At 36.5% G+C, this 25805-nt stretch overlaps 1 protein-coding gene across 3 annotated transcripts in view; it reads right to left on the bottom strand.

The window, feature by feature from the left end:
- Nucleotides 1–25805, bottom strand: part of WDR11 (WD repeat domain 11) — a 57706-nt gene that overhangs the window by 18289 nt on the left and 13612 nt on the right. For all 3 annotated transcript variants that reach the window (XR_011529846.1, XM_070584836.1, XM_070584948.1), the window contains 9 exons: nucleotides 24945–25140; nucleotides 24538–24641; nucleotides 21317–21493; nucleotides 18732–18816; nucleotides 12806–12912; nucleotides 10305–10380; nucleotides 5714–5822; nucleotides 3304–3428; nucleotides 2416–2563 (listed from right to left, as the gene is read on the bottom strand). Coding sequence is in view for 2 of the 3 variants with exons in the window: in XM_070584836.1 (XP_070440937.1) it covers nucleotides 2416–2563; nucleotides 3304–3428; nucleotides 5714–5822; nucleotides 10305–10380; nucleotides 12806–12912; nucleotides 18732–18816; nucleotides 21317–21493; nucleotides 24538–24641; nucleotides 24945–25140 (1127 nt within the window). In the remaining variant the exon portion in view is untranslated. The remainder of the gene's footprint in view (nucleotides 1–2415; nucleotides 2564–3303; nucleotides 3429–5713; nucleotides 5823–10304; nucleotides 10381–12805; nucleotides 12913–18731; nucleotides 18817–21316; nucleotides 21494–24537; nucleotides 24642–24944; nucleotides 25141–25805) is intronic.

Here is a 25805-nt window from a genome sequence, read left to right on the forward strand (position 1 = left end):
GCCATAGGGAGATCCCAGGGTGCTTTCAGAGGATGTGGCACACACTTGCTTTGTGGCTCCAAATAATACCAAGAGAAATAACGTAAGATGAAAACCTTACAGAGTATTATTAGTTGACACTGATGTGTTGCCCGGGTGTAAAACATGATGCTCGAACAATGAGAAGTCAGGCTGGCAGCAAGGCAGAGAGACTCCTTCTCTCCCACTGCTCCAGTGTTTGGATAAAGGTAGTCAACTACAGACTCGCCATGCCAACATAATTTAAAATGTGCCAAGCTTTTCTCTTCTTTTTATCACTTTATACACTTTATAGATCTGGAGCCAAATTTCAGACAGAAAGTTTCAACTTAAGACAAATGTTTAATACTTTACATTTGGAAAGAGGGTAAGATAAATATTGGATTAAAATAAGCAAACAAAACCTCTGCCTAAATTCTACATTATAGTACCTAGAACATATTTTAATTACAAAACATTAAAATAATGAACCAAAACCAGTTCCTCGTGTATTATATAGCAGATGCTCAATTCCCTTTCTCTAAGTATAATCCGCTCTAAAACATAATTTCATTGGAGGCTGGGTCCTTACTTGGCAGGTCTTTCCTTGAGGAAGCTGCTTCTAGCTGCAGTAAATAAAAGGATCGGGCAGGCAGAACAGACTTACTATATCCTGACTTCAGGCCTCCACAAAAAGGGACAGAATCTTAAAAGCTGTGTGGCGTAATTATCATCCTGAAAGAAGCACTTATAAAAAGGAAAACTCAAGTCTAATGTCCAAAAGTTTTTAACTTGGGGGAGGTGGTGGGGAACTGGCATCTCCAAAATTATTATTTCTACATTCTAATCTCAAATGTGAAGTGATTAGAAAACAAAGAGACTGAGCTGTTGGCGAGTGGCAGTGGAAGGGCTTGGATGGGACCTTCCCTGGGGTTCTAAAGGAGGAGCTACATATGTTACTAAGAAAGTCAACTGATTTTCCAAAGTCAGCTACATTATACTGCAACTCTGATGCCTGCATTCTTTAACTACAGTTTTTCTTTCCACACTTAAAGTTAGGTTACTTTTCCTAACATAACTACCAAATATCAATCTTTCACATTTGTATTATTTTTTTCATCTTTCAAACTAGTGAAAATGTTTGGCAATATTAGAGATAGTTCAAAATAGAAATTACTAAGTCTCAGATACAACACGTTCTATATAATAGTAAAAAGGAAATGACAGTGTGAGAAGCACTTTCACACGTGAGTTTCTGCTTTTAGTAGAGAAGGCTGTTTGGACGCCCTCAATTCTCCTCTATTGTTGTTAATAAGGAAGATGTGGTAGCTGCCTCTAAGAGGCCCCCACTGAGTCTGCCTTTTGGTATTCATGTCCCTTGGTGATCATCTCCCACAACAAACAGGGCTGACATGTGAACCGGTAGCACACTGCAGAAATGATGGAGTGTGACTTCCTGAACAAGGTCCTAAGACATTGCTCTTGTGCTCTTTGCGCTCTCTTGGATCACTCGTTCTGGGGCCAGCCAGCTGCCATGGCGTGAGGACACTCAGACAGCCCTATGGAGAAGTCCACATGAGGAAGAACTGAGGCCTCTCATCAACCGGCATTAATCTGCAGGAGCCCTGTGAGGGAGCCATCTCAGAAGTGGACCCTCTTGCCCCAGCCAACATCCTGACTGCAACCTCATGAGACCCCTGAGCCACCTGTAAATGTGGGGGTTGGCATTCGACTAAAACACTTCATTTTTAAACAGCAATTTTAAATAAATACATGTATTTTAAGAAATCAACTCATGCCTCCACTTAACCATTACAGTTGTATTAGTTAAAAACATTTTCTTAATCCACCCATTAAAAACAACCTGTGAGATACATGCTGACCCAAATTATTAATCACAAAACCTTAGTTAGAGGATTCCACAAGGCCATGAGAAGGATACATATACGTAAATAGTAATAATACTACTACACTTACAACCTACTATAACCTAAAAATAATACGAAGTTGTAAGGCAAATCCTTCAAGGTAATGCCTGAAATGGAACGAGGAGAAACAGCGGAGTCAGACAGACAGACCTGAGTTTAAAACTGCCATGTCGCTAAGCTGGGTCACTTTGGGAAAGTCACTTATTCTCTCTCAGTTATGTCACAGATAAAACGGAAATAATTACTCATGGATTATTATGGAGACAAAAATGAGTAGCAAATGGTAAGTACTTAATCAAAGTAGTGATAATGCTATTCTCTAGCGGTATGGAACAAGTTTAATCAATGATATCTCCTTAAAACAGTAAAGTTTATTTACATTAAACTTTTCTGAAATAGCTTTCCAACTTCACTACAGCTTCACTAGACATGGAAGCAAGAAAATCTTCGATGAGGACTCAAAGCAGATTTAATGGAGGGTTGGACTCACGTCTGGCGGAATCCGAGCGCTATCTTTCACGGAGTTCCCTTCAACAGTGAGATGATAAACTTGGCCGTCATTATCAGTAAACACAAAATGTTCCCGGGCAGAGATGTTCTGACTGAGTTCAGATTTACTTTCTGCCTCCTGCAACAAGCTGTGGGATAGAGACAAGTAAGATAAAGGTATTTCTTTTCCCTAGCGAGACACCCATAATTAATTAACTCGTCCAAAATGACATGCACTAACAGGAGGTCCAAAATCATTAAAAAAAAAAAGCCTGTAACTAATCTTTGCCCAGCTAGTGACAGGAAAACACACATTACTCCCAAATAGTCATACTACCAGAGAACATTTACCCTGTACAGAGGAACAAAGTGATTCAGACTTCAGACATGTAAAAGAAACCTCTGCTGTTTCTGCTACAGAACAGTCCTCAGGAGAAGAGAGGCCTTACTTTGACACATCATTCTCTCTGAGGTTTTATATTGGTAAAATTGGTGGGGATGGAGATGGAGACAGTACATAAATTTAGAATTCTTAGTATATTTTCTTTGGTGTACATAAATGAAAATACGATCTATCTGTATGTTCATGCCATGTGTACTTGAATCTTAAAGGCTGAAGGTTATAGAATAGAAGGGCACTGAGAAGGAACATACTCACCAGCGGACACTGATGTGTGGATATTACTGTGTAAGTGATTAACTGCACTGAGCATTCCAATAATAAAACTAACTCTTCAGTAATCTGGGTCTGTACTGAAAGACCAAATAAAATATGTTCAAAAGCAAGGTGAAACTTGCTAGTAGAGACGCCTTTGGATGACACTTGTCACATTCCTAACCATGACAAAGATATTACAAACGACAGTGGCAGGAAAACAGCACACTGCACCTGATCACAGATGACTCAATGATGCTCAGCTCCGTATCTGAGACCACCGTCTGGCGAGCCATGGCCTCTCGGGTGGCCAGTTGTTTCTTTCTCAGGCTCTTCAAGTTGTGAGATGGTGACCACTCCTGTGAAGCAAAGATGGACACTCCTAGAAATGGTGTTTCCTTCTGTCAAAGAATCTTTCCAGAACAGCTGAGCATATTCGCTATTGCCAAGCACCACTTATTATTACTACACACGAATTCACAATTTGTTCTTAGGTTTTATCTATTTATAGAAAGGCTGAATGAATGCATTTTAATTAAAGCTTAAGGGAGAGGATTTTAATAATCTACCTCTACCTCCTTCTACCTCTGATCTTTAATTAGAGCTTAAGGTAGAAGAGTTTAATGGCAAACTTCTAAAAGTTCTAACCTTTTCATGCTTTCTTTTTGTACAAAATGAAAATAATAAATTCAATTATGCTATCTCCTGTTCCCTACCTCCACCCACTCCCCCTTAGGTGCATAGGGTAAGATAATCACATTCCTCTAATCATGGCCCATTACCATCCATAGGTCCACCTCAAACCTCGTTTTATTTACGATTTTATATTCCCACCTATTCTAACGCACTCAATGTAATATCTTCTAGTATATACAAATTCTTAGCACGTAGTTATTTTACATGCATGCATCTGTAATTTACATAAATATGTTATATATTTACATAAATGTGTTCTATATCTCATCCTGTTTTTAGCTCTTTTCACTCAGCACAATGTATTTAAGTCCTATCTCTGTCGTTTCTGCATGCTGTATAATAATATTCCACAGATGCATCCACCAATTTTTAGTCTGTCTGTTCTATCAGCAAAGGACTCCAAGATTGCCTCCAAACTCTCATCATGACAAGTGACACTGCAGTCAATATCCTCACAAAAGTTCCTTCATGACCAGGAGTTGAAGAGCTGGAGCACAGAGGATGTCTGTGTTTGCCTAAGTGCTGTTAGCTTGCTCTGCAGGATGGCTTCAGTGGTCCACATTCCTCCCAGCCATGCATAAGAATTCCTACAGCCCATATTACACCCATATCTAAAGCTATCTCGCCTTCCCATTGTTGTTAGTCTAAAAGGTGTATCACAGTTATTTTACTTTGCACATCTCTAAAAACTGATGAATTTGAGTATTTCTTCATATGCTTGTTGGCCTTTCAGGTTTCTCTGACATTCATTAACAGCTCACATAGTTTGTCCATCCTTCCACTGGGGTTCTTGTTCTTTTCACTGTTTACGTGCAGGAGTTCCCATAATACTAATCCCCTAGGGGGATTAATTAGTCCCTTGTCAGTTTTAGACATTGGAAAGCTTTTTTTTTTTTCTTTCAAGATTGGCACCTGCACTAACATCTGTTGCCAATCTTTTCTTTTCCTTCTCCCCAAAGCCCCCTGGTACACAGTTGTATGTTCTAGTTGTGAATGCCTCTGGCTGTGCTATGTGGGACGCTGCCTCAACAGGACCTGATGAGCGGTGCTATGTCTGCACCCAGGATCCCAACCAGTGAAATCCTGGGCCGCTGAAGTGGGGTGCACAAACGTAACCACTCGACCACGGGGTAGGCCCCAGAAAGTTTCTTTTTCCAACTTGTCTTCTATATTTAATGTTGACATTGTTGCCCTTCATTGAAAGGAAAGCATCAATTGATGTAATTAAATGAGTTATTTTTTTGCCTTGTGGCATGAACTTCTGACGTCCTCTCCTGCCCCCAGAACACAAAAATATTCTTTTATGTTTGACTATATTAATTTTATAGCTTTACCGTTTTACACATATGTCTTTAATCCTATGGGGCCCACCTGTGAGTATGGTACTAGGGAGAGATCCAGTATTTTTCTCCATAAAGTGAGACAGTTTTCCTGATACTGTCTACTAAGCAGTCTGTCCTTCCCCTTGGGTTTGTGTGCTCCTTTACTACACAGTAAGTTCCCAAATGTTCATGGATATGTTAATGAACTCCTTATGATGCGGGTCCATTTCCTGTTCTTGGGCCAAGAAGACATTGCTTTTGTTTCTCTGGCTTTGTAAAAGATACTGTATCAAGGGGGACGGCCCCACGCCCACCCCCTACATCACTCCTTTCTTCAAGGCTGACTTAGCTATTATGACCTTTATTCTTTCATAAACATTTTAGAATATATATATCACATTCCTCAAAATATCTAAATGAAATTCTAACTGGAATTGCACTAATGTAATATTAGCTTAACCCATCCAAAAAAATAAGAGTTATCTCTATTTACTTAGATCATCTTCTGTGAACACACATTTTTAACAAGAAAATACACGGCAGTAATGATTTCAGTTCAAGCTAGAGAACAATATTCAGCACACACACATCTAAATAAACTATTCAGCTCTCCAACTGTAACTTACCAAAGCGGTCACCGCAGGGAAGTTTTTGGACATTTCTCTAAGAAGGGTACAAGTCCTGACGTCCCATAATTCCAGAGGTTTATCTTTGAATACAACTGCCAAATACTGCCTAAAATAAACAAAATTACTAAATAAGCCCCCTTTGCAAGATATTCACCATAAGTAGTACAAATGAAAAAGTTCAGTGAATCAGAAAACTCAAATGACAATTCTAAACACGGACAATTTACACTAACATTTAATCCTCATGATCAATAGTCATAAGAAGGTAAAGGCCTCAGACAACCTCTGAGCGCCACAGAGCTGTAACTAGGCAAGCGGCCTCGCTGAGAAGAATGAGAAAAGGTGCAAGTTCACATCCTAGTGACACAGCTTACTGTAACCCCACTGAGGCTCAATTTTCTCATACATGACATGAGAATACTACAATCTCAATGGATTGGTATGTAGGTTACAGTAAAAATTGAATAAAAAAGTAAGTAAAGCTTCTGTCAGGCTGACATTGAGGAAATGCAACAGAGCAGAAAGATTCCTGTACTCATTGTATCAAAGGACTCAGGTTCTCCTGCTCAGGACCAAGTCTGCCACTGGATAATTACATGGTCTCAGACAAACCATGTAACCTTTTGAATTTTATTCTACTTGCCTTTAAAATGGTGTTAATAACACCTGTCTTACCCACTTCACTAAATGCTATAAGGACAACAACAACAAAAAAGGGGCAGCACACATAATTTTATAAACCATGATGGATTATACAAACGCAATACATCATATTTTTTATTACATCTAATATAAAGGCATGTACGTAAATAACTAATATAAGACAGAATCTGGTAAATGCTACAAAGACCCATTACGAAAAAGGAGATTAATTCTGAAAATAGGGAAATGGCATTCTAAGCAGAATTACAAATGTGACAAATGGCAAAAGACAGGAAAGGACAGAGCATGTTTGGGGGAACATGCTACCTGAAATGCAGAGTATGTGAGAGAAATCATCATAAGAAAGATTAAAATGTGAATTCCAGACGGCATTATAAAGACCTGAGACACCCTAAAATGCCAGGTGAGGGTATACAGAGATTTACTCTGCAGAGAATAGTGGATCACTGAGCTCTGAAGTAGGGGGGATACTGTGGTCAGTTGTTTTAGATGTATTACTTTAGCAGGCATGTGTAGAGTCAAGACTGACTGGAAATAGAGGAGACTGGAGTCCAAATAGTTACCTGAGCAATTGTCAAACTTTTTAAGTCTTAAGAGTCTTTGACATTTTAAAAAATTATTGAGGGCCACCCTCAAAGAACTTCTGTTTACGTGGGTTACAACAACTGGTATTTTGGATATTAGAAATTAAGACTGATAAACTAAGAACTATCTTTATTAAGTCATTTAAATGAAAAAAATAGAAAATAACCAGCAAGATGGTAGATTTAAACATAAGCCATATTAAATATGAATATAAATGCTGCCATTAAAGCAAAGATTGTCAGAGCAAATAGAAAAACAAGCCCCAATTATATGCTGTCTATAAGAAATCAACTTTAAATATAAAGACACAGATAAGTTACAAATAAAAGGTTGGAAAACGATATACCATGCAAACAGTAATCAAAAGAAAGCTGGAGTGACTATACTAATCAGACAAACCAGATTTACTTCTGAATAAAGAATATTACCAAAAACTAAGAGGATATTTCACATTGATAAAGCAGCCGATTAATCAAAAGGACATAATATTACTAAATATGTATGTATCTAATAACAGAGCTTTAAAATACCCAAAGCAAGAACTTCAGTTCTTCAAGAGAAATAAACCCACAATTAAAGTTAGAGAGTTCAACACTCATCTCTCAGTAACAGATAGAAAAGCAGGCAGAAAACCGGTAAGAATATAAAAGACTTGAGTAACTATCAACCAACTTGAACTAACATTTATGGAATATTCTGATCAACAACAGCAGAGTACACAATCTTTTCAAGTACCATGGAACACTCACTAAGAGAAACCATATTCTGGGCCATATAACAATCACCTTAAATTTAAAAGAATTGAAATACATAAAATATGCTCTCTGACCCTAACAGAAACTAGAAATAAACAGAAAGATATCTGGAAAAATCCCCTAAATATTCTGAAATTAAACAGTGTACCTATAAATATCCCTTGGAAATTTTAAAATATTATAAATTGCACTAAAATGAAACATCATATCAAAAATTGTAGGGTACAGGAAAATTAGTGCTTACATAGTATTAAATGCTTATATTAAATGTTAAAGATCTGAATTTAATCATCTAAGGTTCTACCTCAAGAAACTAGAAAAATAACATAGTAAGCCCAAAGTAATCAAGAAAAAAAAAGATCCTCATGCCAGTTAATGAAACAGAAAATAGAAAACCATAGAGAAAAATCAAAGAAACCAAAGGATTTTCTTTGAAAAGATCAATGAAATTGACGTAATTTACTGATATCAAGAATCAAAGAGACATCACTCAGATCACACCAATAATGAAAGAATAAGAATATTATGAACAAGTTTACATCAATAAATTCAACAACTTCAATGAAATGGACAGGTTACCTGAAAAATACCAATTACCAAAGCTCACTGAAAAAAAAAACTACCCTAAATAGCTCTATATCTATGAGAAATTGAATTTGTATTTAAAAACTTTTCCACAAAGAAAATTCTAGGCCCAGATGGATTCCCTGGTGAATTCTTCCTATCTAAGGAAGAAATAATATCAATTCTATACAAATGCACACAGAAAAAAGAGAAGGAAATATTTCACAACTCATTTTACAAGGTCAACATTACCCTGATTCTAAAACCAGACAAAGATATTACACAAAAACTAGACCACTATCTTTCTTGAACATTGATGCAAAAATCCTTAATAAAACATTAGCAAATCAAACCCAGTAACAGCAAAATATTAGTAAATCAAATTCAGTAATACATCATGACCAAGTGGAATTTATCCCAGGAATGTAAAGTTAGTTTAATATTTGAAAAATCAATCAATGTAATTCACCATATTAGCCAACTTAAAGAACAAAACAAAAACACACCATACGATTATGTCCATAGATGCAGAAAAAGTATCTGACAAAATTCACTACCTATTCAATGATACAAAGTTTCAGCAAACTAGGAATGGAAAACTTTCTCAATCTGATAAAGGGCATCTACAAAAACTCTACAACTAACATATTTAATGTTGAAAGACTGAATGCATTCTCCCTAAGATCATTAACAGAGCAAAGATGTCAGTTCTCATCACTTCTATTAAACATTGTACTGGAGGGCAGTCAGTGCAGCAAACCAAGGGAAAAAGCAAAGGTCCACAGACCAGAAAAGAAAGATAGAGAAGTGTCTTTACTGGCAAACAACACAATTTGTCTATATAGAAAATCCTATGGAATCAACAGAAATGCTACTAGAACTGACAACTAAGTTTAGCATAGTGGCAAGGTCAATGTCAAAAAATTAACTATCTCAGGGGCCGGCCCGGTGGCACAGTGGTTAAGTGGGCACGTTCCATTTTGGTGGCCTGGAGTTCGCCGGTTCAGATCCCGGTGTGGACACTGCACCACATGGTAAGCCATGCTGTGGTAGGCGTCACACAGATGTTAGCTCAGGGCCAGTCTTCCTCAGAAAAAAGAGGAGGATTGGCAGATGTTAGCTCAGGGCTAATCTTCCTCAGGGGGGAAAAAAATTAACTATTTCAGTATACAAATAATGAATAATTAGAAATTGAAATTTTTAAAAAGTCATTTATTATAGCATCAAAGGAAAAACAAAAAATAATTAACAAATGATGTGCAGGACCTATACACTGAAAACTACAAAATATTACTGAAAGAAATTTAAAAAGACCTAAATAAGTAGAGAGATACACCATGTTCATGAATCACAAAACGTGTTAAGGTGTCAATTCTTCCCATATTGACTTATGGATTCAATGCAATCCCAATCAAAATCCCAGGAAGCTCTTTTGGTAAAACTGATAAGCTGATTCTAAAATTTATATGGAAATGCAAAGACCATAGAAAAGCTAAAGCAATTTTGAAAACTATTTTAGAGATTTTCTCCTTTTGTCTTTGTTCTTTTTATTGGTTTTCATTCAGTATCTGTTTTTAATAATCCTGTTTTACATGTATTTTTCCTTGAGACAAAAAACTCAAAAACTTACTGGAATTAAAATGGGTCTAAATTACAAGTAAAAAAAATGAGTTCTTTCAATAAACCCATGTTGAGGTAGTAATGCATAAGAACTTCATCAGAGAACATCAATATAGCTATAACGGAACAATATGGGGTTACAGGTTTTACCAATCCAATGAAATGTTAAGATTCATACAAAAGTTACTCCATCTTTTTAGAAGTAGAGAATTAAAAGGAAAAGCAACTTAATTTTGTGATTAAAATATTTTGATACCGCTGCATGTGCTATCACAAAGAAATTCTATATGCATTCTAGTATATTCTCACTTCCTTAAATATATATATATATATATATATATATATAAATCCCTGAGATTCCACTGTGATAACAACACAGATATTTTTAGGTTAACACTTACTTCAAATGAGAAACTTTAATCATTTCAATGGGTGGTTCATCATTGCCTCGTTCACCTCGAAAAGCAATGCTTCTACCTTTAATTGCAAATATTAAAGAAAAGTGAAAACAGCACATAACACACGGAAGAAACAAGAAGCTATACTAGTGTAATCTGATTAGTGCTACCTTCCATTCTCCTGTTCATTCTTCCATCTGCTTCTAAGCTTCCTAATAATCTAAATTCAAAAAGTATTCTCAAAAGTTATTACAAGTTAAAGACCAATAATTTATTACTTACATTCAAATATTTATTTTATAAAAATATTCTCATTTTTTGCAGTTTCTTGCATTCCTTCTGTGGTTTCTTTCAAATAATTTAATTTTAGAAATTCAGAAATACCAATTTCTAACGTTTTAATACATTTACAGTAAAGTAATTGAAAAAACTACTGGTATATTTAAAGTAAGATAAACATCCCATACTTACAAATATTGACTAGTGGGGAAACCAGTCTTTAAATAGGTATTTAAGATTTCTTTTCCCATGTGCAAAATACTCAACTGAAATATTTTGACATGTTCCTATCAAAAAGTCTCTACAAACTGAAATAAGGGAATGATAAGAATCAATTAACCACCAAAGAAGCCAAATGGTTTTATGTAATTTAAAAAATGCAAATTCTACCTTATGTTTGAACAAGTATATTTTAATATCTCCTCCTAGGTTTTTAATTGCACTAAACAAAAGAGAGGACATATTCAATCCAAAGACAAGTGAACGCCTGCTTGCCTCCCTGCTCCTCAACGCCATCAAATGGGCTCCCACTATTACTATTTGCCAAACACCCCGCATCCTTCCCAAACTCTGCGAGCCTGCTGCCTTCCTTAGAAGACCAGGCTATAAAAGTCTATAATCAATGAACTTAAGTGTCCCACTTAAGGAAGCCAGTAACTATCACTTAGAAAATTGTTCTTCAAAAATAAATCTGTGAAAGAGAGATTTTAAGTTATCTAACAGTCCTGCACTTAAGCTGATTAGAAAACATGAGCAGGTATTTTTTTGGTGAATGATACTAGAGAACGGCATTCCATTCCTGGGCTACCAGGAAACTAGAGAGACCAGTGCCAGTTTGTTGGCAAATTGGGAATCTGGGGATCACTGGGCAGGTCACTTCCAATGAGAATAGAGCGATACTGGATTAAAGGTGGGGCTGACTCCTTGAGATTCAGTAACGTACTCTGATAAGTAAGAACAACTACATCTTGGAAATATATACTGAGAATAAAAGGAAGTAACTATATACTTGATTTATTACACATACATGTACACACACACACATATATCTTATTGGTTAAAACATTTACATATATTCAACCGCTACATCATTTTAAAGAAACCCACAAGAATTTTGTTAAAAAGATCTATTTAAAATCACTGCGTGCGTTATAAAATAATTTGATACCCTCACCTTATTCTATTTTCAAGATCTTCATTTCGAAACTCATTGGGTTGTATGTTTTCAACAATTTTTCAAAAGTTACTTCACTGGAATGTTTCCCATTGTAAAGTCTTTAACTCCCAATTAAGTTTCCCTATTCAGTCAGCCAGAGACCATCAAAAATTTTAAATTCGTGCATTTGAAAACAATCCTTACCTATGTTTTTTAAGGCTTTCCTACAAAAGTGAAAATTTTTAAAGAGAACTTAATGAAGTCTAACTACAAAGATTTATTTTAAAACTGTACTTTTGGTTATCTATGTCATCCTACAAAAACAGAAACTAGTTTAAGAAGTAAAGTGATTTTCTGGGATCAAAGAATTGCAATTCAGGGAGCGCTGATTCAGGCAGAAACCCAAACAGCGACCCAATGACAGGAGAGGGTTTTACAGGAGGAAGTGAGGACGAGGTGAGTCCTATTAAAGGAGAGTTCCTTGGTGCCAGACAAGGTCAGGCTAGGTTGGCGCTGTACAGACTGGCCTGAGGTTCCATCAGCAGGCAAAGGGCTAGACTTGTCCTTCATTGATTGGTTAGTGATCAGGACATCAGCAAAGCCTAGTTCCAGCAGTCCTTACAGACAGGATATTCTTGTCCTTACTGACTTGGAATGTTGGCAGTTTGGTCCAGTTTGGAAGATAAAGAAAATAAGACACGCAAGGCAATTCCTCTGAAACAGCTGCTCTGGCTCTATTTTAATACGGCTGCACTCATGTCATCTTTCACATCTACAAAAATGTACTTAAAAGTAGAGCTGGCATCATATTAGTTCATATATCTGTCTGTTCAGGCTAATGGCACTCCTTTTTACCTTGCACTTGAGTTAACACAATTTCCTTACAAACAACGATGAATCTTTTCCAGGACAATTATTATAGAACTACAAAAAAATGTATATACAAACATAAAACAAAGAAAAAAGGCCAAGGTGAGAGAAAGTACTTTGGAACATGTTTTATAAATAGCAACATCTTTGATCAATATGACCAACACTGTAAATCTTTTCATAGTCTAAATACACAAACCTGTTGGGAGATCAACCAGCTGAAGTTCATTTCTCACTAATCCCATATTGTTTGGTGTTGAGGTAGCAAAAGAAAGAAAACCAGTTAAACTCGTCCATTCAATACCCCTATAATGAGAAATTAAACAGATTAATCTAATACCCTTTTTTGTTTGAAAAATTTATTTCAAAAATAAGTTTTTCCTAAGACCTAAATTTTATTATACAAGTTAACTAAGAAATAATATTAATGACCTTTTATTTGAGACTATATTACTATACATTTCCAAATTATATGAAATTATTTCTAATTAAAACTTTATCTCCAAATTTAACGGCAAGATAGTTTAGTTATTAGGATTCACAGCAACATTAAAGTAACTATTAAAGGGGCTGGCCCTGTGGTATAGTGGTTAAGTTCATGCACTCTGCTTCAGTGGCCTCGGGTTCGCAGGTTCAGATCCCAGGCATGGACCATCAGGCCATGATGGGGCAGTGACCCACATACAAAACAGAGGGAGACTGGCGCAGATGTTAGCTCAGGGACAATCTTCCTCAAGCAAAAAGAGGAAGAATGGCAACAGGTGTTAGCTCAGGGCCAATCTTCCTCACCAAAAGAAAAAAAGCTATTAAAATCTGGCAAAGGAGAAAGTCACATCGCAGTAGTCTCCAAGAATTCCACTGCTTAAAAACTAGAGGTATAAAAATATTCTGAGTAGACTACATAAAACTGAGTACACTTAGAAATTTTATCAAAATTCCTAGTTGGTTAGGAAGCAGAAATTCCTGAAGCAAACATATGAACTGAGCTGTTAGATCTGGAAGTGGCTGAAAGATCCAAATGGTATGTATATTGATTAGGGAAAAGCAGAGAAGAAAAATTGCAGAGAGAAAGACACGTACAACAAGACAGCAACCTACCAACCTAACGCCCTGGGAGTCTCCTTTATGCAAGACGGAGAGTAGGTGGGTCCACATTTTTTCCCACTAACATAACTGGGGAGTGTTCACCATCATGGCTTGCAGAGAATGGAAGAGAGGGGGGACACAGGACAAGCGGACTCATCAGTCAGGAAAGGAAGAAGTGAGAAACACTCTACTATTACCTTACGTTGCTTACAAGGTAATACAGGTTGGCTGGAAGGGAAGTCTAACCTTTGTTCTCTATTACAATTGCACATCAGCCTTTATGAGACAACCATTTTTAACAACATATTGTCTATGGCTGCTTTCATGAGACAATGGCAGAGTTGAGCAGTTTTGACAGAAATTTTATGGCCTGCAAAGCCTAAAATATTTACCATCTGGTCCTTTACAGAAAATGTTTGCTGACGCCTGATCTAGTTTATCCACTTCTACTTCAATTGGAATGCTATTGCTAGATTTAGCATTAAATACTACTCTGAATATGTCTCTCACTTGTCCAAGAAGGTACAATGGCTTCCTACATCACAACTAAACTTCTCTGTGACTTTCAAGGCCACCCAACCATTTGCCTCATCCTACCTGACCAAACTTAGCTCTCTCATCTGAACCTTGTCTGCTATTTTAACTGGAGTACTCTTCCTCATTGACCCCTGTGTATCCACCTACTTGTCTTTCTCAGAGGGGCAAAGATAATCCCAAGAGAACTGAAAATTCTATTTATGACAACACGGAACTGCTGTAGTTATCAAAGTTTATAATTCTTTAAATGTAAAGTTGTGTTGAAACACTCAGATTAGGCTGCTTAAAACTTAGTACTCTTGAGAATTTCCATGCCTGGAATGCCCTCCCTCCCCCCCTTTTCAAGTACCATTTGAGTTCAAGTTCTGGCTCCAGCACTTACTAGCTCAATGTTTTCTCTCCATCTCAGTTTCCACATCTGTTGTGCAGAAATAACAACACTGAGTGCATAAAGAAGGCCTGGCACATGGTCAGTGCTATATGTATTAACAATTACCATCACTGCCATTATTACTCTTATTTCAAGATCTAACTCCAGCCCTATTTTCCTCATGAGGCCTCTTCATTCACTAACCTCAAACCATACTTATAGGGAATACAATATAATTTGGTTAATTATTCACTGGAAAAGTCCCTTTGTCTCTTGTTTCTCTTTCTTTTCCCTGACCTGTAACAATACTCATTAAGTTTTCTGTTTAGAATGAAAAGGAGAGAAGAATCATTTTGGACTTATTCTGCTCTCTATGTAAGTCTGGTAGCTTCAGTGAAATGTTTACCCACAGAAACCTTAAGAGACACTCTCCAAGTCTTATTGCTGGCAATCTGAACTACTTATACTTATGCTCCAGTATAGTAATGCCACTATCTCTGGATGTTAAGAATTGCAGTCCTCCCATTCTTTATTCATTATTTTTTAAAATAAATCTAAGTACCCAGTATAGGCTAACGACTGTGCTACCAAGAACCCAGTATGTGGCAGTGACCCTGCTAGACACTGGAAATACAGTTGTGAATGGGATGCCTGTATCTGCTGTCCTTCAGGAGTTTATGATCTAATAGAAAAGAGACATTTACACAAGTGCATTCTGTATTACTGACTACAAAAGAGAGTGGCGCCGAGTTCAAGAGGAGCTTGTAAGAGCCACACAGAATCTGATCTCAGGGGCCAGGCAGGGCTTCCTGGAAAACCATTAAAGCTGAGACCCAAAGGGCAAACAGGGTTTTGCCTGAAAGCCTGAACAACTGAGGAAATAGTGTGACTGGCTGAGAAACACTCACTAGACTGTATCCTCGTCGAAGGGAGGTACCATGTCATTCATGTCTCTCCAGGACATGACAGGCACTCCGCAAATTCCGTTAGAGTAAACGAATGATGTCCAAGAAAAGCCTAGCACTCCTCCTTGCAGTTATTAGTGCAATACATATGCAGAGCAGTGCTTTCCCCACCGTTTACAAGATGTCCAGGGCATCACAGAACACGGGATGGCTGCTTATTTGCAATTGAGCACTACAAGCATGCTGCCTTTGAGCAGATTCCAGCAGCACCTTATATATCCAAATCCTACTGATCAACTGAATAAAATAAAAATTAAGTTGAACTTTAAAGTAGATTAGATAAGGAGAGGATTAGTTCTGAAAAGAAATGAACGAAAACTCTTGTCAAACACAGCTGAGTACCACAATGTTCCCAGAGTTAGAAAACTACCGTCTAGGTTTGAGTATACACGGAGCTCTATAAAAATGTCGTAAGAACTGCAGCTCATTTTCCAACTCGACCTAGGATTGTTCTTAGGATTCCTACCTATCGGACAACAGCAACCTCAGAATCTATCAGCAGGCATCGGAGGTTCTGACTCTTACAGTTTCCCACGTGGGCCTGTGGACCTCCACTGGGATGCTACAGAGGCTACTTCTCAACACTAGGTGGCTGAGGGAAGCACACACTTTCTCAAAGGCTTTCAAGTTCTACGATTATATGAAACTAACTTCTGCAAATTTACAGATGGACAAAACAGAGATCATTTTATTTTCCACAAATCACTCAATTTGCTCAAAGTAATACTGAGGCAATGTTCTGATGTGCATATAAACTACTGTTATAATAGTTTTTGACATTGAAAATCATAGTGGGTTATATAATTATAAATTTAGCCTATTGGACAAAGACGCAAACTAACAATCTAAGAAAACCTACATGTACCACTTGCTTACTTCTAGGTATCTTCCACTGGATTATAAGACTCAAAGATGTTGTCTGTTTGCAGGCATACAGAAGACGCTCAATACATATTTGTAAAGCATAACTGGTTAAACATCACAGTTTTAAAAAACCACACAGTCGCAACTATCCAGTTAGGCAGCCCCTGGCTATGTGTATGCATAAGGTTCAAGTGCTTAAGATAAAGTGGTTTTAAAAAACACATTTAGTACAAGGTAGAAAAACAACTTTCTAAAAGTTGGCCTTTAATTTGCATATGAATATCTAGAATGTACTGGGTTTATTGCTAAGAAGTTCAGCAATTTTTATAACACATCTGTGAAATTTTTATAATGGCTTTTAATTGTAATACTATAACTGCGTTAATTGAAACACAAAACCAGCAGGATTTCAGCATCCTCTTGGGCACCATCACTGGATATGAAACCTGAATTATCTTCAAAATGGCAATTAGGAGGGAAGATTCACATTAAAAAAAGGAGCATATCTGTGTGATCATTCACAACACCAACCTGTCTGTGTAGCAGATCCCTCAGATTATTTGGTATCTCAAGTAACACTTTATAAATTTCAGTGTTACTCAATAACAAACATTATCATAGGATGTGTAAGTCATGTATTTACTGACATCTACGATCTGACTGATCCAGGATAACAAATCTTACTTAAAACGAATACCTTGCTGATAAACTAGCCATTGTACCTTTATTGAAGATTGTAGTGTTCAGGAAAAAATGCACACGTGCTTGACTTTCCAGAAGCACGTATCAAATTCTTAGTATAAATCCTGGTTCAATCCACATTTTTGTCTTATTCCCAATATGTTTCCTACTAATCGATGTGCATTTTTTAACTGGAGATCTAACACATATACCATAAGTATAAGAGCTCAGCTCTGAAGCCTGAAAGGCCTAGATTGAATTCCATCTACCTTTTCACAGATTATAATACTCAGTTTCTTCTTCTGTAAATTGGGAATAATTATAGCGCCTACCACAAGAGTTTTAGTGAGGATCAGTGAAATGCATGCAAAGTAATAATACTTAATGTAACTTTAGAACAAGTACTCGTTAAATGAAGAGTTCTGATTGGCTGGTGTTAGCCATAAAAGGAAACACTACTCACAAAAGTGTGGAAGTGGTGAAAAGAAATGTCAAGAGAAGGGTGTAGGCAGGAAAGAAAGAGAGAGAAGATACCAGCATTGGCAGCAGGGGCTACTGGAAGAAGAGAAAGAAGATGAATAACAATCTGAAAGGGTCTGGATATCTATGTCGCTGCATCCTAAAAGCCTAACGCTTTGAAGATATTACCACCCCATGTAAACGTGTTTAGGGAGGTACTGGAGGGCACAGCATCAGGTGGCGATAAACAGTCACCCAGGCTGCACCACCAAACAATGCACTTGAGAGAATAACTCACTGTAACCTTTTCAGAAACTTTCATCACAATCCACAGTTGTGATACTTAAAGGGTTAACTCTTCTCCATTCAGAAAACGCATTTACTCAGAATAATGTGTTCACTAAGAATTTTAACATATACGCGAGACCTATTCTTATACAACGTACAGAGGACAGAAAATGGCCTTTCTTATACTTTTGTTAAAAGATCATCAAAAAAACACTGGCAATTTAGTAAGTTTATATGATACATGTGTAACTTTACAATCCGTCATTGCTAGGACAAAAAAAGGAAAACAGCTATACGATCAGCAAAATAATGCCACAGAGCAGATATGTATGCACTTTAAAATAGAAAGGAAGAGGCATTCTTCTGTCATTTTAGCCCTCCCTCAGATATTTCTGCATACACAGCACTCATAAAACAGATCACATCTCAAAATGAAAGAATAAATGCTATACAGTTTTGGTCCTTTTCTGATGGTGTTTAAACAAAGAAATAAATGAGATTAATTAACAATTAAAATGACTATTCAAATTTTTCATGAGCAATCTTACTGATGGATCTTTATAAAAACGGAAAACAAACTAAATAAATCTGGACAAGGGAAAACAGTGATTTCCAGTAGGAAAATAGCCTGGACCTTAGGAGAAACAAATAAGATGCAGCAATAAATGAAAAAATTCTCCACTGCATAACATCTTTTACAAAGCAAACTATTAGGACTCATTTTGATTAGCATAGCCATTAGTTGGACATGAATATTGATTTTTCAAAGTTTTCAGTCAAACAATCACCAGTGCATAGCATTCAGTGTGGAAAAGTCTACGAGAACTTTTTTCTGTATTCTGCATGTGATCTCAATGACACAATGACATACTCACTTGACTTCACAGGAGTGGATGCTTAACTCCTTATGCAGCAGCCCACTGGTGAGATGGTACACCAGAACAGAACCGTTACTTGTACCTATCAAGATGACGTAACAGAAGAGCATTCATCTAGTGGGAGTTCCAGATCTTTCCAACACGTCTTTTCTCAAGATTTTAATTATTTTACAAAATTTACCTTTTATAAAAGGGACCCAAGCTATGTGTTAAAAAAGACTGAATTTCTCAGTCTTCCTTCTTATCAAAACTGGGCCTATTCTCATGTGCTCTAAAATCCTACCTAAATCCAGGGATAGATTTTCACAGAAAGGCTTCAAAACCTGAGTCAATACACATGAAATATGAAGAAGCAATTCCCTCAGCTTTTTTACACATAGAATTATACTTTTTGAGATCCGAAATGTTTATCACAGCCAGTCCTCAAAAAGGCAACTCATTAGCCAGATTTTTCTATTTTTCTTCACAAAGATTTTGGTTTTTACGTTAAATAAATCATAAAAGGATGGTGAAGTGGTGGCTGACTTGGATTCTGAGTTCAAAAGGCCCTGGCTTTGCCCCATGCACTTACAAATTGCCTCCCCACACTGAATCTGTGTTTTTCCTCTTTTGACGAGGGAATAATAGCACATCTGTCAGAGATTAAACGAGAAGACATACGTAAAACAGGACACTACCTGGCACAATGTAAGCACACGATTACTATTTCTCTTATCACCGTAATTATGGTTTGTAGTTACTGTTATTCCTAAAGCTTTTTATGGTCTCAGGTAGTCTGTCTAAAATTTAACTTGGAAGGGACATGGCCATTCTTGAGAAAGTAACGTTTCAGTCTTTAAAATGTTTTTCTAAGTTAAGAAAAGTGAACAGTGTAATTGGTTGGACAAATACTTTCTCACTGCACATGACTTAAAAGGATTAATGGATTCATACAAAGCAACAGAATGCAGAAATACTAATAAAACAACAATAACAATAGATATAAAAATGCCAGGCAAGTTCCAATTTTAGCTTACTTACTGAATAAAGCCAGAAGCGTTTTGCAAAACTACTCTAGACAAATACATTACACTTGTTTACAATTATCATCTATTCCACAATATCTTCTAATACTGAGAAAATACATAAAGAACTACTAAACTTTTCAATTAACAGATCTTCATAATAATCAAGTGATTTCTAAATTCCACAAGTTTTGATGACGTTGAACCTATGATCTAATACTCTAGGGGCACCACGAGGAGAAGTAACTCCACAGTCACCTCTGCTTTTCCTCCCTAGTGACTCTGCAAAAGTTTAGACACTTATTTTATATTTTTGCTTTTACTTTATTATACTAAACTCAATAAATGACTGATATTCACTGTAAACTAGTATAATACAACTTATTCCACAATGGAAATCTCAGACCCTGACTTAGCTCTTATTATCTAGTTATCCCAAGAAGTAATTTTCTCCAAGAACATGACAAAATCCTAACCGACAAATTAGGTATATGACAATGTATATGCATGTACATACAATGTACGTTGAGATATCCTAATTAAAATCTCTATAAGAGGTTTAATACAGATCAATAGTTTCTAAAGCAAAAATTAAACATTTATCTGCATTTACATAAATCTGAACATATGTACACATGGACTACTAAACCTGTAAATTCAAATCACTTTCAGAAGACAGTAACGGATAAATGAGAAAATAAGAATAATGTCAAATAGTAATATTCAAATGAGCCTTTAGCACTCACAAGTCAGCCATTAAGCTGAGACGTATACTAGTAACAAAATAAATGTGCTTAGGTTTTCATTTTAGAAAGAAAAAAACAACCACAAATCACATGTTTGTAGACCTGGGGAGGAAGCCAGAAGCTAAGCAATAGCATCTTTAACAAATGTTGACAATTTCAAACAAATACAGTATTTTTCAAAATTTTAGAGAAATATATTTTAACCTTATATACTTAATACCAAATTAAAATTTGGTTTTCTCTATAAAGGAAATTAGGTTACTCACATTACCATGAAATTAATGTAACAGTAAGTTGAAATCCAGACCAATTTTTCTATCTACAACATAAAAATACGCAATTTCAACCCAAAAGGCAAATCTTTACAGAGATGATAGCCACTTTAAACAATGTTTAGGATACAATTCCTAGCAAATGAAGACCACTGCTGTTATTAAACTATTAACTATGACTATACTGTTAGTTAACAAAAATCCAATACAAAATGACATGCCCGGAAAGAGCCAAAAGTGGTCCAAGAAATGACAAGGAGTCGGATTTGGCCTCACACAGGGACTATCCTGGCATTTCAGAAACGCGCCCAGTGTCAGGGTCTCTATCACCCAGTGTCAGGTGGATGCTACCATTGTGATTAAAAATGAGTAACTAAAAAGATTAAAAGGACAGGAAAAAAAGTATTTCAAGATGAGTATTTACATGATTTCACTCAGCCTCTTCCTCCTCTTAAAGCATTCTCAAAGAGAATAAAGGATTTTCCAGTAACTAGGAAACTTAACTATCTTATAAAATATAAAACAAGCATAAAGAATGAAAGAACAGGTCCGATCCTCACCAACAGCAAGCAGTGGCTGATACATCCTGATGTTTTTTGTGGTCAACGGCGGGCACATTCGGATGGCAAACTGCGGCGAGGGCAGCCCTGACAGCAGCCCCGTCAGCAGGAATTTGAGGTGCACCTCCTGCAGAATGGAGCCTTTGGGTTGTTCTTCCCCAGCAATTGCGCTTTGCCCTGATTTGTAATGAAAAATACAAATATATTAATTATAAAGTGTGCTGATCTTAAAAATCTAAGAAACTTTTCAGTGGAAACACTCTTCAGGTCTAGGAAAGACTCGGCAGGCCTAGAAGAGCATATTCAAGTCCAGAAGGTGTAATGTGGCACTGTAGGGACTTTGCCACACAATGGCTCTGAACTTGGCTATGGGACTTAAACTGCATCATCTGACATCTCACAGGATAGATTACTCCAGAGGACTGCTACCTGGAATTCAGGGACCTTTGTTTTCTAAGAAACAGTTTCAGCCAAAGTTCCTGGTATTAGGGCACCAAAGGCAAATCAAGAGGACTGGGGTTAGAGAAGTGTTTCCGTGGAGTGGGCGGCTGCTGCTCATTCCTGTCTGAGCGCCTTTCTAAAGTGCTACTTCTCAATCTGATGCACTGTGTAAACTGCACAGAAGATTGGTAATCACAAACAGCAGGTTCAAAGGACTCATCTGGCTTTCTGATACGAAATCTTCATGTGTCGACGAAATTACAAAATTTAAGCTTTATAATTACTTTATATATAAACATGTAAAATAAATATAAAAACGTATATATTAATACATAATATACACACTGTCACTGTTGAGAGTTCTCTTAAATGGTATTATTTTTAGATACAGCATTTGTACTTAGTTTATCAAGTCTCAAACTAAAAAGAGGACTCGAATAAAAACCATTATAATGAAAATGTGAATATGAAGAATATAACAAAATGAAAACCATCACTAAACAGGGTATATAAATTTTCTTCGTATAAACCATTATTGAATACCGTGCTGAAGTTATCAAAAGTACATAATAAAGAATACGTGTGAGTGTATATATACGTATATGCACACATACTGTGAAAGGAAAAAATGTAAATAATTACTAGGAATGGGAGATGGGATTCTGAGTGTAACCTTTTGAGGCTGTAAAATTGATTCAATAATAATGTTATTTTAAAATCTGTAAGATACACAGAAAAAATGACCACCAATTTAATCCAAATAAAATGATCTCTTACGATCAGCCATACAATTGATATTAATCTTCGGTAACAAAAGATGGGCTCTAAAGGAATGGGAAGTTCCACAGGTAGGCACCAGGTTTACCAACCCTGGCAGCTTGGAGCTGACTCCAGGAACTGCCTCCTCCTCCTCCAAGCGTCTTCTCTAAGAGACAACTCACAAGATGGGGCAGATCAGGCCTTAACAAGCAGCAGTCTTTACCCAATGAAGATAAATCAGGCCTCTGTATTTAACTGAATTGCTTTCCATTATCACTAAGTACACAGTGAATTTCAAATTAAAAGTTTAATTAAAAGTTTTAATTAAAATGTTTTCAAGTAACAAAGCTTTACTTATTTAATACTTTTAAATCAACTACATTGTCAAGAACTGCTATACAATCTGTATCCTTTTGGCTCTTAGAAAATGTAATTTATTATCATTTAGTTACCTAAACAGCATAAAATTTCAACCTCCTATGGGCCTCATATGACTGATTAGTTCTGTTCATGGGTGTTTATAATTCTTTTCACTTTAATATTCTATATTAAGCGCAGACAAGGTCAAATAACTCAGAAAATTGTGTTACTGATAAAATGAATTTTGCAAAACAATTATGTGTCTAAACTTCCTCATATGGATTTATGTCTGGAAGGTGAAGAGAAACAATTTTAAATATAAAAGTTAGTGTCATTGAGTGAAAGGATTTTACAATTGGCAGGAATTATGAGAAAACCAAGGCCTGGAGACGTCAGGTCTTGCCTCAGATGACAGGGGAGCAGCCAGGACTGGAGGCCATGGCAAGGAGCAGGCTCCAGACTCAGATGACGGGGCTCATATTTTGGCTCTCCCACTTACCGGCTGTGTGGTTTTGGGCAAGTTTTTTCAATCTCTCTGGGTCTCAGTTCCCACACACATAAAATGGAAATGATGATAATATCACCTACCTTCCAGGGTTGTTGAGGTAATACACAGAGCATTTAGCACAGCACCTAACACAGCATTAAGCACCCAATGTCATCTCTGATTAAGAAGAGTACTAAGGAAATGTTCTAGTATATTACCTATCTAGCATTTAAACAAAAAGACCTAGTAAATAATCTCTATTTTCAACTACATCATGGAAGAACAAATGATACAGAAAATCCTTTCTAAACCACAGCCACCTTTTTAAAGAATCAGACATCAAAATTGCTCGGCATGTTCACAATTTCTAGCTGTATACTATTTGAAATAAAAAATGCTCATTCTACCTTTAATATATACTGACTCTATAATAATTAAATAACTTTGAAACATTATTTTATCTGCAAATAAACATGTGTTGAAAGAATCCCCAACATGAAAATAAAAAAATATATGTCAAAAAGTTAAAATAGTCTTTTCTAATATTGCTCTGTTACTTATTCCTTCAGTAAACATTTATTGCACATCTAGAATGTGCAAGGCCCCGTGCTGGAGATACAAAGTTGAATCAAACACTGTCCCACCCTTGGGGAGCTTCTAACTTAAAGGAGGAAATAGACAAGTAAAATCACAATTACTATCAGCTGATAACTATTAGGGACCACAAAAGAACATTTAAATCAGGCTTGAGAGATGAAAAGAGCAACACCTGAGCTGAATTTTGACTTGGGAGTAGAAGGGGGAGAGAGGAAGCAGGTATCCACCTCTGAGCTGGGGGACCAGGGAGCACGAAGGCCGAGAGGAGGGATGCCTGGCTCAGCAAGGGCTGTATCCACCACCCAGACGCCTACTGTCACCTCCTGCATGTAGATCAGTCTCTCAGGAAGGAACATTTTCTAATTCCCACACTATAATGCCAATCTATACTACTTCGGGCGCTTTTATGCTTAAACATTTTATACCTCTCTGATTTATTTAGGAAAGAATGATTCCACGTTTTAGTTTTCTCAAGTATTAACTTTTGACTTTATAATAACTGCAATCTGTGAGTCGATTAATTTTGCCCTTCAAAAAGAATACCTAACATGAAAGTTACAGGAAAAAAGCAGCTTACCAATCATGTTATCTAAGGAGAGGTCTGGGAGTTTATTCTGTAGCACTCCTACAGGAATTCCACAGAAAGACACTGGTGAATACAAGGGGGACACACCAGAACTACTGCAAAGACATAACAATTAGGTGGTTTTTACACACTTAAAACCTGCATTGCATGTCAGTAACTCCAATTACTAATTTCAGATCATGGCATTCTATCTCTTTTTACAGTATTTATTCATCTTACCAATACGTGAAATATCTCTAACAGGTGTATATAATTCCCTAATAACTGAAAGTCTTAATTAGCACTTTAAAAATATTTTTTATAGAAAAATGTCCCTGCTATTTTTACGATTCTGGTAATGTAAAAAAAAAGAGGAAACAGAAAACAAAACAAAACAGAGATCCTACTGATCCATTTACCTGTTCCGTGAATTTCGATTACAAACAGCAGACTTCAGTTCCCATATCATGACCCTGCCGTCACTCACTATGAGGGCAGCTGCGTTCTCATTGACAGGACAACACACCATACTGAAGGGACGCACCGTTTTTGTCACCCTGATTGCATCACACTGGCTTCGTAAATCATAGGTAAGCTCCTGGACAGGATCTGGATCTGAGCATAGTATGGTCTTTCTTTTAAATATCAGACAGCAACCATACCAATATCACTACTATTTGTTTTAGTTTAACCTCAACGACAAAGCATATCATTCTTTCACTAATGCAAAGTTTGTCAAGAATGGCCTTCCTTTTTATACTTACTAATTTCTTCAGAATATAAAGATAATTCACTTAATGACTGTCCAAACCAAGTTTAATTTCCAAAATAATGACTATAATCAAAATAGCTTATTTTTTAATGTCTTTAAAATAAAGGAAATACTTTGAAAAAGGATCAGCAGTGATATATGATTAAATAATGAACAGTGCACTAGAGACCATCATAATTCACAGTGATCTACACTAAGCCTGAAAATAACTGTACTTTACAAAAGACATGGAAGTCACTTTTACCTTTATGTAGTACATCATTTCACCAAAACATTTTTATTCTCCAGGATAAGACTAAAACTGACAACTGAATGTCCTGGAGACTTACTAACCTGTCACTTTACCATGGACATTCCTAGAGCAGGGGAGAAGGCAAGGGGGTGGAACAATAAAGGATATACAAGGTTGGACTGGGTATTAAAGAAAAATTCACGAAAGATAACATCTACTTGGCTCACGGATACAATCAAGAAGGAATTACAAAATATTACTTTCCTTGTTGTATAT

This window comes from Equus przewalskii, chromosome 1 (genome assembly GCF_037783145.1).
Source record: "Equus przewalskii isolate Varuska chromosome 1, EquPr2, whole genome shotgun sequence".
Taxonomy (NCBI): Eukaryota; Metazoa; Chordata; class Mammalia; order Perissodactyla; family Equidae; genus Equus; species Equus przewalskii.